An 18,211-nucleotide genomic window follows, 5' to 3' on the forward strand; every position below is an offset into this window, starting at 1 on the left:
GCAGCACTGGGATCCGCGGGGCCAATGTGTTACAGCCTTGACAGTAAGTCCTGAATATCTAGCCCACAGCAACTACCTGAACTGACAACAGGTCAATAAGTGTCCCTATTTACTGACGCTAGAATAGAAGACAGGATGAATGCTGACGAACAATGGGATAGATTTAAATCTTTCAGGTCAGGAGATTAAAAATATAGTTAAATGAGCACCGGGAACCAAAAGTGGGAACAGTATTAAATGGAAAGGCTTGAGGGAGACCTCACGGTTAAATCTTAGGCAATCCCTCGAGATCGAGGGTGACTCACTTCCACTCTGGGTTGATGGGTTCTGAGATGGCTGGTGAGTCCAGTGAGCGATCTGCAGACTCTGCCACATCTGGGGCAGGTGGTGCTTGGGGGGGGGGGGTGGGTAAATGGGTTGTTTGGGGGATTTATGCGCTCCCTCCGAAGCCTCGACTTCACCTCCTTACATTCCTGACACGACCTCTTGCACTGTGCTCAGTGCCTTCCTCCATTTTGGTCAGTCACACAGCCGGGGGTTTCCTATGATTCAGCGGGGATGTTTGACCTCTTCAGGACGACATCCTGAAGCATTTGAGGACATCCCTGAAGTGTTGTTTCCACTGTGCCGCCTGGGTGTCTCCTGCGACCACTGAGTTGCGAGGGGAGCAGTTGCTTGGGGTGTCTGGTGTCAGGCGTACGAAATGACCTGTCCTACCCAGCATCTCAAAGCGCTGGAGAAGTAGCACCAGCAGAGACTTCTGAAGACCCTCCAAACCCCAGAGGCAAGAAAGACGATCCGACAGCAGCTTCCCTTCCCAAGCCAACATGCCCGGCATCGAGGCACTGGCCTCTCAAAAAAAAAACTCAAATTTCTAGTTCTGAGGTAAGAATCCTACCCCACCAACACCACCACACCCCCAATCTTCCCCTTGAGCCACAGTGGACACCCCTTGGAGGGACTTCAGTCCATTTCCTGAATCTAGGGTCAGAACGACACATCGGAAAGATGGAACGTGTCTGACCATTTGCAGCCAGCTAGTTACAGAGAACAACAAAAATAGCTGGAAAAACTCAGCAGGTCTGACAGCATCTGCGGAGAGGGACACAGTCAACGTTTCGAGTCCGTGTGACCCTTCATCAGAACTTCATCAGGTTCATACAGACTCGCAACGTCAACTGTATCCCTCTCCGCAGATGCTGTCAGACCTGCTGAGTTTTTCCAGCTATTTTTGCTTTTGCTCGAGATTTCCAGCATCCGCAGTATTTTGCTTTTATCTTAGTTACAGAGACAGTTGTTTCTAGCGTCGTCAGGAAAAGATGCCTGAAGTATCCGTTCATCAAGATGCTGTGTTTACAGAAAGATCTATTTGAGCACGTCCCATTTCCCAGTGTTACCCTTCCCTCCCTCCCCCTCGTCTCCCCCCGCCCCCGCACAACCCAGCTCTGTTGAGAGATGGGATGATTCGATGGTGACGAGAATTGTATTTGGTTCTAAATAAAGAAGTGAACATGCCAAGCATTCCTGGTGACGACATGTCCACTACTGCTCGCTGCACTGCCTCGCAGTCTGGCTGTTACCCTGGAAGTCAGGATCCGTGCTTGGGCTGAGAGATACTCCTGAGGATTCTTGGGATCATCCCGCTGACCCAACGTACCGGACCCATTCCACTCCCAAAGTAAAGGGGAGGTGATTCTCAATTTGAAAGGATTTTAAAATCCAGTCTGTTAACTCTGATTGCAATCTTCAGATCTTTGCTTTGACTATTTTTGTCCTGCTTTTTTGGTACTGCCAGCATTATTTTTTTTTTTGGTTGGAAAAATTAAACACTTGGAAAGGAGTTTTTCTTTTCATTCATCGTTGAAGAAGCTGTTTGGGGGGGAGGGGGGGTGTAGTAGGGGCGGGGGGGGGGGTCACTGGGTTGGCCCCTCCTTGCTCAAGGGGGGTCTGTGCCCGGGGGTTTAGGTGGCTGAGTGTTTGGCCTGGGCCACTCTGCTCAGTTCCAGCAGTTTGCTTGTTAACTGACCCCAGAAATGAATGCCAGAGAGATGAGAGATGAGGGCTGCCGACTCCATCTTCCTTCATCCCAAGACTGGTAAGAGCTGAGACTGACGTACAAGAGAGTTTGGGTGGGGTTTTCTTCCAGGACAATTAGAGAATTTTGGAGGTGGGTGTGAGGTTTGCTCTGCATTACAGCAACACTCAACCCCTTCATCTCTCTCTCTCCTCCTTAAAATGGGCTCCTTAAAACCTACCGCTTTGACAAAACTTATCAGCTGTCTGAATACCTGCTTCTTTGGCTCAGTGTCAGTTTTTTTTTTGTCCGATAACCCTCTTGTGAAGCGCCTTGGGACGGTTTATTGGCTAATGGAGCTATATAAATATAAGTTGTTGTTCTTGGAAGCTACACTTCAAAAGTACTTCGTTGGCTGTGAGGCACTTTGGGACTTCCTGAGGCTGTGAAAGGGGCTACAGAAATGTGAGGTCTTTCTGACACATTCATACACGGCGAGCGGGTTAATTCACTGGGATGTAAAGGGGAGCATCTTGCATGTGAACTATAGTCACGGATGATTCTGTACCTTCCACTGGGAACCCACTGATCTCCCGCACAGGACCTGTACCCCCCGGTTAAACCCCACATCATCACCCAGCCCCTCCCCCTCCCCTGGCCCCGCCCCTTCACCAGCCCCTCCCCATCACCCAGCCCCTCCCCTTCACCTTCACCCAGCCCCCTCCGCCAGCCCCACCCCCTCCCCGGCCCCTCCCCTTCACCCAGCCCCCTCCGCCAGCCCCTCCCCCTCCCCAGGCCCCTCCCCTTCACCCAGCCCCCTCCGCCAGCCCCACCCCCTCCCCCGGCCCCTCCCCTTCACCCAGCCCCCTCCGCCAGCCCCTCCCCCTCCCCCGGCCCCTCCCCTTCACCCAGCCCCCTCCCCCTCACCCAGCCCCCTTCCCCTCAGACAGCCCCATCCCCTCACTCTACCCCACCCCCTCATCCAGCCCCTCCCCCACCACCCTATCCCCTCACCCAGCCCTTGCCCCCACCACCCCAGCCCCTCCCCCCACCATCCCACCCCCTCACCCAGCCCCTCCCCCACCCCCTCACCCAGCCCCTCCCCCTCCCCCACCACCCCACCCCCTCACCCAGCCCCTCCCCCACCCCCTCACCCAGCCCCTCCCCCTCCCCCACCACCCCACCCCCTCACCCAGCCCCTCCCCCACCCCCTCACCCAGCCCCTCCCCCTCCCCCACCCCCTCAACCAGCCGCTGCCCCCACCACCCCAGCCCCTCCCACACCCCCTCACCCAGCCCCTCCCCCCACCACCCCACCCCCTCACCCAGCCCCTCCCCCTCCCCATCATCGCACCCCCTCACCCAGCCCCTCCCCCTCCCCCACCACCCTATCCCCTCACTCAACTCCTCTCCCTCACCCAGCCCCTCCCCCTCCCCATCATCGCACCCCCTCACCCAGCCCCTCCCCCTCCCCCACCACCCTATCCCCTCACTCAACTCCTCTCCCTCACCCAGCCCCTCCCCCTCCCCCACCACCCTATCCCCTCACTCAACTCCTCTCCCTCACCCAGCCCTACCCCCTCCACCCTACACCCTTACCCAGCCCCCACATCACCCAACCCCTCCCCCAGCCCCACCCCCACCACCCTACCCCCTCACCCAGCCCCTCCCCCTCACCCAGCCCTGCCCCATTATCCAACTTCGCCTCATCACCCAAATGCTCCACATCACCCCGGCTCTCCCCACCACACTACCCCAGCCCCTCCCCTTCACCCAACCCCTCCCCCTACCCCCTCACCCAGCCCCTCCCCCTCACCCAGCCCCTCCCCCTCACCCAACACTCCCCCACACCCAGCCCCTCCCCCACACCCAACACTCCCCCACACCCAGCCCCTCCCCCTCACCCAGCCCCTCCCCCTCACCCAACACTCCCCCACACCCAGCCCCTCCCCTCACCCAGCCCCTCCCCCTCACCCAGCCCCTCCCCCTCACCCAACACTCCCCCACACCCAGCCCCTCCCCCTCACCCAGCCCCTCCCCCTCACCCAACACTCCCCCACACCCAGCCCCTCCCCCTCACCCAGCCCCTCCCCCACACCCAGCCCCTCCCCCCACCCTACACCCTCACTCAACCCTCACCCAGCCCCTCCCCACACCCTACCCCAGCCCCTCCCCCCACCCTACCCCCTCACTCAACCCCCACCCAGCCCCTCCCCCACACCCAGCCCCTCCCCCCACCCAACCCTCTCCCCAACCCCTCCCCCTACCCCCTCACCCAGCCCCTCCCCCTCACCCAGCCCCTCCCCCTCACCCAACCCTCTCCCCAACCCCTCCCCCTACCCCCTCACCCAGCCCCTCCCCCACACCCAGCCCCTCCCCCTCACCCAGCCCCTCCCCCCACCCTACACCCTCACTCAACCCTCACCCAGCCCCTCCCCCCACCCTACCCCAGCCCCTCCCCCCACCCTACACCCTCACTCAACCCTCACCCAGCCCCTCCCCCCACCCTACCCCAGCCCCTCCCCCCACCCTACCCCAGCCCCTGCCCCCACCCTACCCCCTCACTCAACCCTCACCCAGCCCCTCCCCCCACCCTACACCCTCACTCAACCCTCACCCAGCCCCTCCCCACCACCCTACCCCCTCACCCAGCCCTTCTCCCACGACCCTACCCCCATCACCCAAACCATTCCCATCACACCACCCCCCCATCACCCTATCCTCCCCCTCCCCATCACTCTCAACCCCCATCCGGACCCTCCCTGTCTCCTTTTCCCCCCCACCCCTCTCTCCTATCCAGCCGCACCCCAACCCCCGCACCAGCCACTCATCCCTCTAGATTAAGGAATGATCTAATTGAGACATTTAAGATGATTAAAGGATTTGATATGGGTCGATGGAGAGAAACTTTCTCTCTGGTCGGGGGGGGGTTGGGATTCTGGTTTGGCCACAATGAGGGTATTGCATCCAGGTCTGGTCACTTTAGGAAGGATATGAGGGCCACAAACCCTTCCATAATGGTAAAGACTACTTCAAAGCAGGAATGACCATTTGTGGCCAATGTTTAGAGGGGACACTGAACCTATCCAGGCCTGATTGTTGAGGTGTAAGTTGGTGCTGCATTGGGGGGGATTTTGCCTTAACTGATCATTGGTTACCTCTCTCCGTGATGATGCAGACTCTGCTGCGGATCGAAGGACGCTACCCATTCCCACCGAGCTCTACAGTCCCTTCACATCCGATGAAGAATATCTCAGCCCCTTGGAGGAACCCGTCGATTTGACCTACAAAGGGAAACAGGCCCTGAGACTGCCGGAGATCTGCGAGCAACAGAGTGTGTACGAACCCCAGAGAGCCATAGAAACACACTTCAAAGCTCCACCTAGCTTTCAGGTAAGCCCTGGCTGAATAACCTGTGCTCCATGTGAAACAAGGTAGCAGCTGGATCGCGATTGAGAACTGCTTCTCCATTCATACTCATAACGCTCCTACTGTTAGTCCCAATCCTCAGTACAATACTCCTCCCGAGCTCCCCAGCATCACAGATAGCCAGTCTTCAGCTAATTCGATTCACTCCACGTGATATCAAGAAATGGCTGAAGGCACTGGATACTGCAAAGGCTATGGGCCCTGACAATATTCCGGCAATAGTACTGAAGACTTGTGCTCCAGAACTTGCCGCGCCCCTAGCCAAGCTGTTCCAGTACAGCTACAACAATGGCATCTACCCGGCTATGTGGAAAATTGCCCAGGTATGTCCTGGACACAAAAAGCAGGACAAATCCAACTTGGCCAATTACTGCCCCATCAGTCTACTCTCCATCATCAATAAAGTAATGGAAGGGGTCATCAACAGTGCTATCAAGAGGAACTTACTTAGCAATGACCTGCTCACTGATGCCCAGTTTGGGTTCCGCCAGGGCCACTCAGCTCCTGACCTCATTACAGCCTTGGTTCAAACATGGACAAAAGAGCTGAACTCCAGAGGTGAGGTGAGAGTGACTGCCCTTGACATCAACTGAGTGTGGCATCAAGGAGCCCTTGCAAAACTGAAGTCAATGGGAATCGGGGGAAAACTCTCTGCTGGTTGGAGTCATACCTAGCACAAAGGAAGATGGTTGTGGTTGTTGGAGGTCAGTCATCTCAGCTCCAGGACATCACTGCAGGAGTTCCTCAGGATAGTGTCCTGGACCCAACCATCTTCAGCTGCTTCATCAATGACCTTCCCTCCATTATAAGGTCAGAAATGGGAATGTTCGCTGATGATTACACAATGTTCAGCACCATTCACGACTCATCAAATACTGAAGCAGTCCATGTCCAAATGCAGCAAGATCTGGACAATATCCAGGCTTGGGCTGACAAGTGGCAAGTAACATTCACACCACACAAGTGCCAGGCAATAACCATCTCCAACAAGAGAGAATCCAACCACCGCCCCTGATGTTCAATGGCATTACCATCACTGAATCCCCCACTATCAACATCCTGGGGGTTACCATTGACCAGAAACTGAACTGGACCAGCCATATAAATACTGTGGCTACAAGAGCAGGTCAGAGACTGGGAATTCCACAGAGACTAATTCACCTCCTGACTCCCCAAATCTACAAGGCACAAGTCAGGAGTGTAATGGAATACTCTCCACTGGCCTGGATGAGTGCAGCTCCAACAACACTCAAGAAGCTTGACACCATCCAGTACAAAGCAGCCCGCTTGATTGGCACCCTATTACCACCTTAAACATCCACTCCCTCTACCACTGATGCACAGTAGCAGCAGTGTGTGTACCATCTACAAGATGCACTGCAGGAACTCACTAAGGCTCCTTAGACAGCACCTTCCAAACTTGTGGCCTCTACCATCTAGAAGGACAAGGGCAGCAGATAGATGGGAACACCACCACCTGGAAGTTCCCCTCCAAGTTACTCACCATCCTGACTTGGAAATATATCACCGTTCCTTCACTGTTCCTGGGTCAAAATCCTGGAACTCCCTCCCTAACAGCACTGTGGGTGTACCTACACCACATGGACTGCAGTTACCACCTTCTCAAGGGCAACTAGGGATGAGCAATAAACACTGGCCCAGCTGGCGAAGCCCACATTCCGTGAATGAATAATTTAAAAATAAAACTCTGTGTCTGACGGGTTACACACCTTGCCCTCAGTTTCAGTCTTTCAGTGATAATAGTGAAAAATTCACTTCCTAATGTAAACAGTTAGGGAGAGTTTAATCACTCTGCCCATCTCTTGCCTGCTGTTTGTATCCCAGCTGACGCCTGTTGACTGGTGCCTGTTGTATTTCTGTAGGTGCCCCTGAGCGATCAAGTTGCAGTGGAGGGACAGAACATCAGTTTAACTGTGTGTGTGTTGGGGGAACCGAAGCCCATCATTTACTGGTGAGTACGAGTTCGGTGCTTTCTCCAGCCTCTCTCTCCATGTCACTGTTACTAATTTTATAAGTTAATGGGCGGAATCGTCCCAGATTTGCACCAAGTGCGGTAGCGGGCGTGAGAAAAGACGTTTTACCCGCCGGCTGCCATGGCGGATTTCCGCGCATATCGTCCCATTCCCACCTCATTAGTTATGCAGCCCTAGGAAACACGCTGCCTCGCTGGCGGGCAGCATCTGATATACCCGCCGCGCCATTACCTCGCCACTTCCTCACCCCGGGCACCATATTTAAACTGTAGCCGCGCACACACACTTCTCAGTGTTTGTAGCCTAAGACTGCTCCAGTGAAGACATGGCCCCAAAAGCCAAGAAGCATGTAGCACCCCCGCCCCAACATACACCCCCCCCACCCCCACCCCCGCCCCCACCCCCACCCCCAATTCAGTGACGCATTCTTGGGACGGCCTTTGGACGCCATGGAGGTCCACTGCGATGTCCTCTGCCCTCACTCTGGCCGCAAGAGGCCCACCTGTCTCATCACGCCGGCTCAGGAGGCAGTGACAGAGGTGGTCAGGGCCAACGCTGCACACAAGAAGTTGGCCATCCACAAAACGGATGCATAATCTCATTGAAATAAAATTTCAAACAAAGGAATGTTTAAGCTTCTGCCTTGGGTTCTGTCGACTCTCCATTTTCTGATTTTTGCCTCTTCTTTTCAACTTCACCCTGCTCCTCTGCTGGACGCTTCACTGCATGTCCATCTGTATCATCTTCCTCCTCAGCACCCTCTTCCTCTTCACCATCCTCCTCTTCACCTTCACCCTCAGCATCTTCCTCTTCCTCCTCTTCCTCATCTACTTCCCCTGCATTTTCATCGGTGCTGCCAAGGTAAGGCAACCATCTCATCACTCTGAACTCACACACTCAAGCCCATCACACATTCATTGGCATCTCACTCACTGCCAGCTCAAGGGACATCACAAGTCTCTTTCACACACACACCCTCACATCTCCGTCCGGCCTCATCTCCTCTGGAGGCTGCCTCCTCAGCCCTCACCCTCTTGAGGCCACTTGCACAGACCAACATGTGCCCCCCATATACACACCCTGGGATACCCCCCTTCCCCAGTACAGCCCTCGCCCTGCAGCCTCTTCCCTTACCTGAGGCCACTTCTCACCCTTCCCCAAGCAAGCCCTAGCCCTGCAGCCGTTGAGTAGCCACTCCCACCTTATGGCTGGTCTGGTAGGTAGGGACCTGCCCGTGAGCCCCCTCTAACAGTGATGTGGAGCTGCCTGTGAATCCTGGCAGAAGCCCGCCAGTGCTGCCGGAAGCAAGGTCGGCAAACAAACCTCGAAGTCCCGAGTGAAGTGCAGCTCGCCAGGCGCGCGCCGCTGATGTACAGTTGTGAAACATGCCGACGTGGAACCATACCGACAAGACTGGATGATCCAGTGTGAGGGGGTGTGGGTTGGGGGATGATTCCTGCGAGCTGGGCTTATAATGAGATGCTAAAGTATTGAAATTAGGTTCCTGACATGCGGCGATGGGAAACACGGCCCACCACTGACCAGCAGAGCGGACAGTCACAAACTGGCTTCACAACGGCATCAAACCAATTTTTGGCCTGCTCGCCCTATTGTCCACTCACGCCCGCCACCTACAGGACCGGATGATTCCACCCAATATTTCGAGCTATTTTTACCCCAATGTGCACAGATCACAGACACACACACACAGGCTCACACTGAAGCACATTCACAAGCACTGTCATCAAAGCCTCTCGTCTCAGATCTTGCTGCACTTGACATCAATTCGATTAAATTCAACTTCATAGAGACAAACCTAAGTCTATCACAGACCCCGAGTCCTCCTTCCCTGAAAGTTTACCCCTGTTCTGAAGTATATTGGGGTTTATAATCCCCACCCTATAGGATATACAACACAAACAGGCCTTTTGGCCTAACCAGTCCATGCTGGCATTTATTCTCCACTCTCCCAACTTTCTTTATCTAAATCTACCATCATAACCCTCTATTCCCTTCTCCCACATATACTTGTCTCTTTTCCCCTTCAATACTATTCACTTCAAACACTCCCCATGGTAGCGAGTTCCACATTCTCCCCAGTCTTCTTCTGAATTCCCTGTTGGATTTCTTGCTGACTATCTGATATTGATGGCTTCTAGTTCTGTTCTCCCCCATAAGAGGAAACATTCTCTCCGTATCCACTCGATCAAAACCTTTCATCATTTGAAAGACTTGTATCAGGGAACCTCTCAGCCTTCTGTTTTCAAGAGAGAAGAGACCCAGCCTGTCAATCCTTTTCTGATATATACACCCACACATTTCTGATATCATCCTTGTAAAATATTCTCTGCATCCTCTCCAGTGCCTCTATATCCTTTCTATAATATGGTGACCAGAACTGTACTCAGTGCTCTAGGTGTGGTCTGGCCAAGGTTTGATACAGATTCAGTATAACCTGCCCACTTCCCCATGAGAAATAAACCCAGTGTTTGTTTTTTTTATGGCCTTGTTAACGTGTGGCACAATTTTTAACGATTGATGTATCTGTACTCTGAGATCCCTTTGTTCCTCTAACCCACCTAGACTCACATCTTCCAAGCTTAAGTGACCTCACTATTATTCCCACTAAAATATACTATCTCACATTTACTTCATTCACCAATTATTTGCCCATTCTTCAAGTTTATTATTGTCCTCCTGTAATTTGTTGTAGCCCTCCTCAGTATTGACTATTGCCCCACCCCACCCAGTAATCCACAAATTTGCAAATTGTATTTTTGATTCCAAAATCTAAATCGTTAATGCAAATTGTGAGCAGCAGTGGTCCCTGCACTGATCCTTGTAGAACATCACTTCCCACCTTCTACCATTATGAATAACTACCCTTTACTCCCACTCTCTGCATTCTGTCATGAAGCCAGCTAGCAACTCACTCTGCCCCAACTCCACATTCTCCAACCTTATTCATTAGTGTATTATGGGGCACCTTCTTGAAGCCTTTAAAAATCAAGATAAATTACATCTACTACATTACCACTCTCTACTCTCTCTGTTACCGCCTCAAAAAATTCGATAAGTTTGGTCAAGAAAGATTTTCCCTTTTGAAATCCATGCTAACTTTACAATTATTCTTTGCTTTTTGTTTAACCAGGGAGGTTAGTGATGAATAATTTGGAGGGGGGGGGGGGGGGGGGGGGGGCGGGTGGCTGGTGGCTGTGCAAACACTCCCCTTGGTCCTAGTGCACAAAGATACATATAGATGTATGTGAGATAACAACACACACAGAATGGGCACTACATATTCACACTCATACTCCAGACACACACTAATACACACTCTCTAGCACACACACATACTCTAACACACTAATACAAATTCTCTAACACACACATACTCTAACACACTAACACACACTCTCTAACACACATAAACTGGAACACACTCTCTAACACACACAATCTCTAACACACTAACGCAAACTCTCTAACACACACATCGGCGAACACACGAATGTACATTCTCCAACACACACATACTCTAACACAGTAATACACACTCTCTAACACACACATACTCTAACACACTAATATACACTCTCTAACACACACACAAATACTCTAACAAACTAATACAAGCTCTCCAACACACACATACTCTAACACACTAATACACACTCTCTAACACACACACATACTCTAACACACTAATACACACTCTCTAACACACATACTCTATCACACTAATGCACACTCTGTATCACACACACATACTCTAAGACACTAATGCACACTCTCTAACACACACATATTCTAACACAGTAATACACACTCTCTAACACACATACTCTAACACACTAATACACACTCTCCAACACACACACATACTCTAACACACTAATACACTCTATAACTGTTGCAGGGTGGCTGTGTTGTACTATTAGTGATAGAGTTAAACAGCAGACACATCTTGGGTGGAAACATTATATGTATTTACAATATACTCAGCAGCAACTACATGTGTGCTTACAACTCCAACTCTATCTCCACACTGACTGCTGAGGTAGCCCATGCTACTCTCCTATTGGTTACTACAGATCTTGCCTAACAAGTATTGTAAAGGTGCATTATACACTAAATAAAACCATAATTACTACAATAACACACACATACTCTAACACACTAATACACACTCTCTAACACACATACTCTAACACACTAAAGTGCACTCTCTAACACACACATACTCTAACACACTAACGCACACTCTCTAACACACAAATACTCTAACACACTAATACACACTCCCTAACACATACTCTAACACACTAACGTGCACTCTCTAACACACACATACTGTAACACACTAATACACACTCTGTAACACACACACATACTCTAACACACTAATACACACTCTCTAACACACACACATACTCTAAAACACTAATACCCACTCTCTAACACATACTCTAACACACTAATACACACTCTCTAACACACATACTCTAAAACACTAATACACACTCTCTAACGCATACTCTAACACACTAACGCGCAATCTCTAACACACATAAACTGTAACGCACTAATACACAATATAACACACACATATTCTCTAACACGCTAATGCATACACACACATCCAAACACACACTATCACACAAACACTAATATATGCATGCACGAACACACATTCTGAACGTACACATACAAGCATAGTCTAACACGCACTAAAACACACACACACATTCTCCTGTGCTCACTCCATTGCTCAGGAAGGGCAGGAGTTTAAGATGCTGCAGCTTTTTGTCTATTGGCCGTCTCTCCTGTAGATTGTTTTCCACCCATGCGTTGAACAGCTAGCCTGAAACCAGGAGCTTGTTGTGGGCCAGCACCCAGCAGATTGCTTGTTCTATTATTCCCCCTTCTCCTGTGACCTGATACAGCCCATATCCAGCCAGCATTGCAGTAAGTCTTGACAAGCGTATGGATACACTTCCCTTACAGCTCGACAGGGATAACAGAAGCCTCACACGCAGGACAGTGCAGTGTCTACAACTCCCACACCTCTCGTCAAGGTCAGAGTCCTTGTTTGACAATTCTGGAGCTACCTTCCTCCTTAGAGATGGTTTGGAGTATCATTGAGAGCCCTGTCTTCAGCTGTCTGGACCCATCTGATTCCCAGTTAATAAAGAGAGTATTCCCATCAGGATCCCAGGTTTGGAAAAATTCCACCCCATCTGCACCCCCATCTTGTGATTCCCTGTTGAATCCCACCCCACCGCCCCACCGCCCCCCCCCCCTCAACCAAGCGGCAAGTCTAGTGAGGGAGTCACCCCATGGAAATCCTTGACACTGAGGCAGCCTGGGCACTGAAGCCTTGTCACTAGGAGCTACCCCCACCCCCACCCCCACCCCCAACCCCGATCAGGACAGCCACCGCAGAGGGAATTCCTCCATTGGGAAGCCTCCTGGTGCTCGAAGGATTCTTCAGATGGAAATTCCGGTTGCTGAGGGAGACACCCCTGTGCAGTAAAAACCTTTGTCTGACCTTCCCTGACAGGCTGAGGAACCGGGAGCCGGTGAAAATCGACAGCCGCCATTATGTGCTGGAGGGAGAGCACGGAAGGTTCCACTTGAACATCATGGCCGTGCAGAGGTCCGATTCGGGAATGTACTCCTGCAAAGCGATCAACGAATACGGAACAAAGCATTGCGACGGCAAGCTGGAGGTCAAAGGTGAGTGTGAGCCTCTCAGTCCCCCTTCCCTACGCAGCTGCCATGTTTAGACAGAGGCCAGTCAGCTTTCTGAGTTACTGTGTAATTCTTACCGCCCCCCCCACCCCCACCTCGATGGGACTAGCACTTGGATGTAATAATGTTTCCGACCAATGAAGGGCCATTGGGGGAGTGCAGTTGATGTTGTGTATATGAACTTTGTCAAAGGCATTTCGTAAAGCACCACGTAATCCGTTGGTTTATGAAACTGAACCCCACGTCACGGAAGGTGATAATGCGGACATGAAATTGGTTAAGAGTAGATCAAGCCCGATGGACGATTGCATTTTTAGATGGGCAGGCGAGTTGACAGTGCTCTCCCCCCAGGGGTCAGCACGAGGATCGCTGCTCTTTTCGATGTATATTGATGACCTGCACTTGTATACCCACGGCATGATTTCAAAATTCGCCCACGACATAAAACTCCGAAATTCAGGCAACAGTGAGGAGGACGGTAACAAGATTCTGGGAGGACGTAGACAGATCAGTGAAATGGGCAGACACGTGGCAGCTGAAACTTAACACTGAGGTGTGAAGTGATACATTCTATTAGGAAGAAACAAAATAAATTTAAATGGTGCAATTTCAGGTGGGGTGCAGGGACCTGGGGGTGAGCGTACAGAAATTCTTGAAGGTGATAGACAAAGTTGAGGAGGCTGTTGAGCAGATTGGGCCTATACTCACTAGGCTTTGGAATAATTGCCTTATGGTTGAAAGAAAGCAGGAGGGACGCTCAGCAGCATCTGTGGTGAGGGAAACAGAGTTAATGGGGAGGGGAGCTGGGGTGAGGGTGGCGTGGCGAGCTGTCCTGGGTGGTCAAAGACTGGTTCAGTGGGGAGAGAGAGGAGTGGGACAATCCCTGGCATGTGAAGTCAGGTGTGGATCTTGCTGTGATCCTGCTCTCTGCCAGGTCTTCCTAGGGATCTGATTGGAGGAAAAAAATGAGAAACCATTTGAATCTGTTGGGTGAGTAATTCAGCAGTGGCTGAAGTTGTTAACGTGGTTTCTGGAAAGCAGGATATTTGGGGGAATGGGGGACAGCGAAACCCTTGCTGTGGTGGTGGGGGGGGGAGGTGGGGGATGGGATGGGGACAGGGGGGAGTGGCAGGGGATTGTCCATTTGACACGCAGACCACCCACTCTCATTCAGCCCCCTTTGCCCAACAATTATCACCTCCATCTAACAATCCAATTATCCCCAGCACTTAGTTTATGTTCCAACTGGTATTAAATGGAGTAGTTCTTGACTGCACAACAATGGTCACTGCACCCCAAAGGTAGCTCATTGTCAGCTGCTTTGATGGAGCGAGAAGGCACCACATAAATGCAAAGGGTTATTTCCGAACAAAAGGGATTTGTGCTGGGTCAAAGTTTGTGAATGCCGTGTTCGGTTGTGGGCAGCAGAGCTGAAGAAGATTGTAATGACTTTGGCAGGAGTGAAACTGGCTTCAAAGGATCAGGGCATAAACTTAGCTTGTGTTCCGGTGAGGGTAAAACACTGACGGACGATCCAGTCGAGGTGTTTGAGGAGATTACAGAAGTTGATGGGATTGATGGGGAAAGACCATTACCTCCGCTACGAGCAGCCCGGAACAAAGGGGCAGAATCTTAAAACCTGAGCCAGGCCGATCGGGGGGGGGGGGGGCGATGTCAGGAAGCACTTCACCACACAAAGGGGGGCGGAAATCTGGAACTCTTCCCCCCACCTCCCCCCCCTCTGGATGCTTGCGGAACCTTCAAGGTTGAGTTTGTTTATTGTTGGGGAAAGGGGTATAAGGGATATGGACCAAAAGTGGGTAAATGGAGTTAAAATACAGATTAATCAGGACCTTGTGAAATGGCAGAAAAGTCTCAAGGAGCTGAATTCTCTCCTCCTGTTCCTGTGTAACAGACTCGAGGGGCTGAATGGGCCTCCTCCTGTTCCTGTGTAACTGGCTGGAGGGGCTGAATGGCCTCCTCCTGTTCCTGTGTAACAGGCTGGAGGGGCTGAATGGCCTCCTCCTGTTCCTGTGTAACAGGCTAGAGGGGCTGAATGGCCTCCTCCTGTTCCTGTGTAACAGGCTCGAGGGGCTGAATGGGCCTCCCCCTGTTCGTGTGTAACAGGCTCGAGGGGCTGAATGGCCTCCTCCTGTTCCTGTGTAACAGGCTGGAGGGCGCTGAATGGCCTCCTCCTGTTGCTGTGTAACAGGCTCAAGGGGCTGAATGGCCTCCTCCTGTTCCTTTGTCCCCCACCTCCACGAATCACTGACGAGTTTAACTGTGACTCAAACCTTGTCTTCGCCTTGACCCTTCTTCACGTTGTGCTGGGTTCACATGGCCTGCTTGTTGTGGGGGCTTCTCGGTAGTTGTGGCGATGTTTGCATTGGGGGTGAAGAGGCTGGATAGAGTGTAAAACCTGCACTGGGATCTGGTGCTTCAGTCACCTAAGGAGTCAGAGAGGAATTGCACAGATTTTCTTCTTTAATATGGGGCTTGTGTGTCACCCAGGAGGTGGCCTGGTTTTTGGGTGTGTTGAGGTTGGGTGTGTGGAGAGTGGTGAGATGGGATGATTCACTAGGGCATCACAATTGTGTTAGGAAAAGCTAGATGCTCTAGAGGGTATTTTTGTGTCCATATTGTCTGCAGCCAAGAGTTTGTGGTGTAGTCACAGCCATATGTATTTCCTTCCTCAGTGGTGTAGTCTGTTGCTTTAACTATTTGGGTGTGTATTAGTGTTAGTGTGTGTATTGTGTTTGTGCTTGTTAGTGTTTTAGTATGAATGTCTGTATATTAGAGTTCCTCTGTGTGTGTGTTAGTGTGTTTTTGTGTTAATGTCTATCTGTGTGTGTGTGTGTGTGTGTGTGTGTATTAGAATCACAGGGATGTTACAGTGCAGAAGGAGGCTGTTCAGCCCATTGTGTCTGCACCACCTCTCCGAAAGTAATTTGGCCTATTGCCATTCTCCTGCCTTTTCCCTGTACCCCTGCACATTGTTTCTATTTAAATAATCATCCAATGCCCTCTTGAACGACTCAATTGAACCTGCCTCCACCACACTTCCAGGCAGTGCAACCCAGACCCAAATTACTCTGTGTGAAAAAGTTTTTTCTCACCTCACATTTGCTTCTTTTGCAAATCATTTTAAATCTGCGCCCCCTTGTTCTTGATTCTTTTACAAGGGGGAACAGCTTCTCCCTATCCACTCTATCCAGCCTCCTCATGATTTTAAACATCTCTAACAATTCTCCTCGTAGCTGCCTTCTCTCCAAGAAAAACAGTCTCAACTTCTCCAATCTATCCTCATAGCTGAAGTTTCTCATCCCTGGAACCAGTTTTGTAAATTCCTTCTGCACTCTTTCCAATGTTAGCATGTTTGTGTGTGGTTATTTGTTAATGTGTGTTTCTGTACGTTTTTGTGTGTCTTTATGTGTTAGTGGGCCTGTGTCGGTGTGTTTCTGCGTAAGTGTATTTATGTGTGTGTGTGTTTCTGTGTAAGCGTGTTTCTGCGTGTGTGTTTCTGTGTGTGTTTCTGCGTGTGTATTTCTGTGTGTGTGTGTGTTTCTGTGTGTGTTTCTGCATCAGCGTGTTTGTCTGTGTTTCTGTGTAAGCGTGTTTCTATGTGTGTTTCTGTGTGTGTTTCTGTGTGTTTCTGCATGTTTCTGCGTGTGTTTCTGTGTGTGTTTCTGCGTGTGTTTCTGTGTAAGTGTTTCTTTGTAAGTGTGTTTTTGTGTAAGTGTGTTTCTGTGTAAGTGTGTGTTTGTGTAAGTGTATTTTTGTGTGAGTGTGTTTCTGTATGTGTTTCTGTATGTGTTTTTGTGTGTGTGTTTCTGTGTAAGTGTGTGTTTGTGTAAGTGTATTTTTGTGTGAGTGTGTTTCTGTATGTGTTTTTGTGTAAGTGTGTTTTTATGTAAGTGTGTTTCTGTGTAAGTGTGTTTCTGTATGTGTTTTTGTGTGTGTGTTTTTGTGTGTGTGTTTTTGTGTGTGTGTTTATGTGTTTTTTTGTGTGTGTTTTTGTGTAAGTGTGTTTATGTGTTTTTGTGTGTGTGTTTTTGTGTAAGTGTGTTTTTGTGTAAGTGTGTTTTTGTGTAAGTGTGTTTCTGTGTAAGTGTGTTTTTGTGTAAGTGTGTTTCTGTATGTGTTTCTGTGCGTGTGTTTTTGTGTAAGTATGTTTTTGTGTAAGTGTGTTTCTGTATGTGTTTCTGTGTGTGTGTTTTTGTGTAAGTGTGTTTTTGTGTAAGTGTGTTTCTGTATGTGTTTCTGTGTAAGTGTGTTTTTGTGTAAGTGTGTTTTTGTGTAAGTGTGTTTCTGTGTAAGTGTGTTTTTGTGTAAGTGTGTTTTGAGTGTGTGTTTCTGTATGTGTTTCTGTGTAAGTGTGTTTCTGTGTGTGTGTTTCTGTGTGTGTGTTTTTGTGTGTGTGTTTTTGTGTGTGTGTTTTTGTGTAAGTGTGCTTTTGTGTAAGTGTGCTTTTGTGTAAGTGTGTTTTTGTGTGTGTGTTTCTGTATGTGTTTCTGTGTAAGTGTGTTTCTGTGTAAGTGTGTTTTTGTGTAAGTGTGTTTTTGTGTAAGTGTGTTTATGTGTTTCTGTGTAAGTGTGTTTCTGTGTAAGTGTGTTTTTGTGTAAGTGTGTTTCTGTATGTGTTTCTGTGTAAGTGTGTTTCTGTATGTGTTTCTGTGTAAGTGTGTTTCTGTATGTGTTTCTGTGTAAGTGTGTTTGTGTGTATGTGTGTTTCTGTGTGTGTGTTTCTGTGTGTGTGTTTCTGTGTGTGTGTTTTTGTGCGTGTGTTTTTGCGTGTGTGTTTCTGTGTAAGTGTGTTTCTGTGTAAGTGTGTTGCTGCCAACTAACCTGGAGCGATCTGACCAAGTTTCTGTCTGCACACAGGGAGACTGAGTTAATGTGGACCCAACTGAGCTAACGCCTGCTCTGATTGCTGCATTCACATATTGACAACGCGCAGTGTCATTTGACTGTCTGGAAACCTTGTCCGGAGTCTTGCACAGCAGACTTCAATCAACGGGACT

General features: G+C 50.2%; 1 protein-coding gene across 1 annotated transcript in view; it reads left to right on the top strand.

Moving 5' to 3' along the window:
- The window catches only part of LOC121285065 (striated muscle preferentially expressed protein kinase-like), a 191,316-nt gene that overhangs the window by 20,637 nt on the left and 152,468 nt on the right, over window positions 1–18,211 (top strand). The window contains exons 7-9 of the mRNA XM_041201190.1: window positions 5,192–5,406; window positions 7,326–7,414; window positions 13,000–13,175. Of these exons, the coding sequence (XP_041057124.1) occupies window positions 5,192–5,406; window positions 7,326–7,414; window positions 13,000–13,175 (480 nt within the window). The remainder of the gene's footprint in view (window positions 1–5,191; window positions 5,407–7,325; window positions 7,415–12,999; window positions 13,176–18,211) is intronic.

This window comes from Carcharodon carcharias, chromosome 12 (assembly GCF_017639515.1).
Source record: "Carcharodon carcharias isolate sCarCar2 chromosome 12, sCarCar2.pri, whole genome shotgun sequence".
Classification (NCBI taxonomy): Eukaryota; Metazoa; Chordata; class Chondrichthyes; order Lamniformes; family Lamnidae; genus Carcharodon; species Carcharodon carcharias.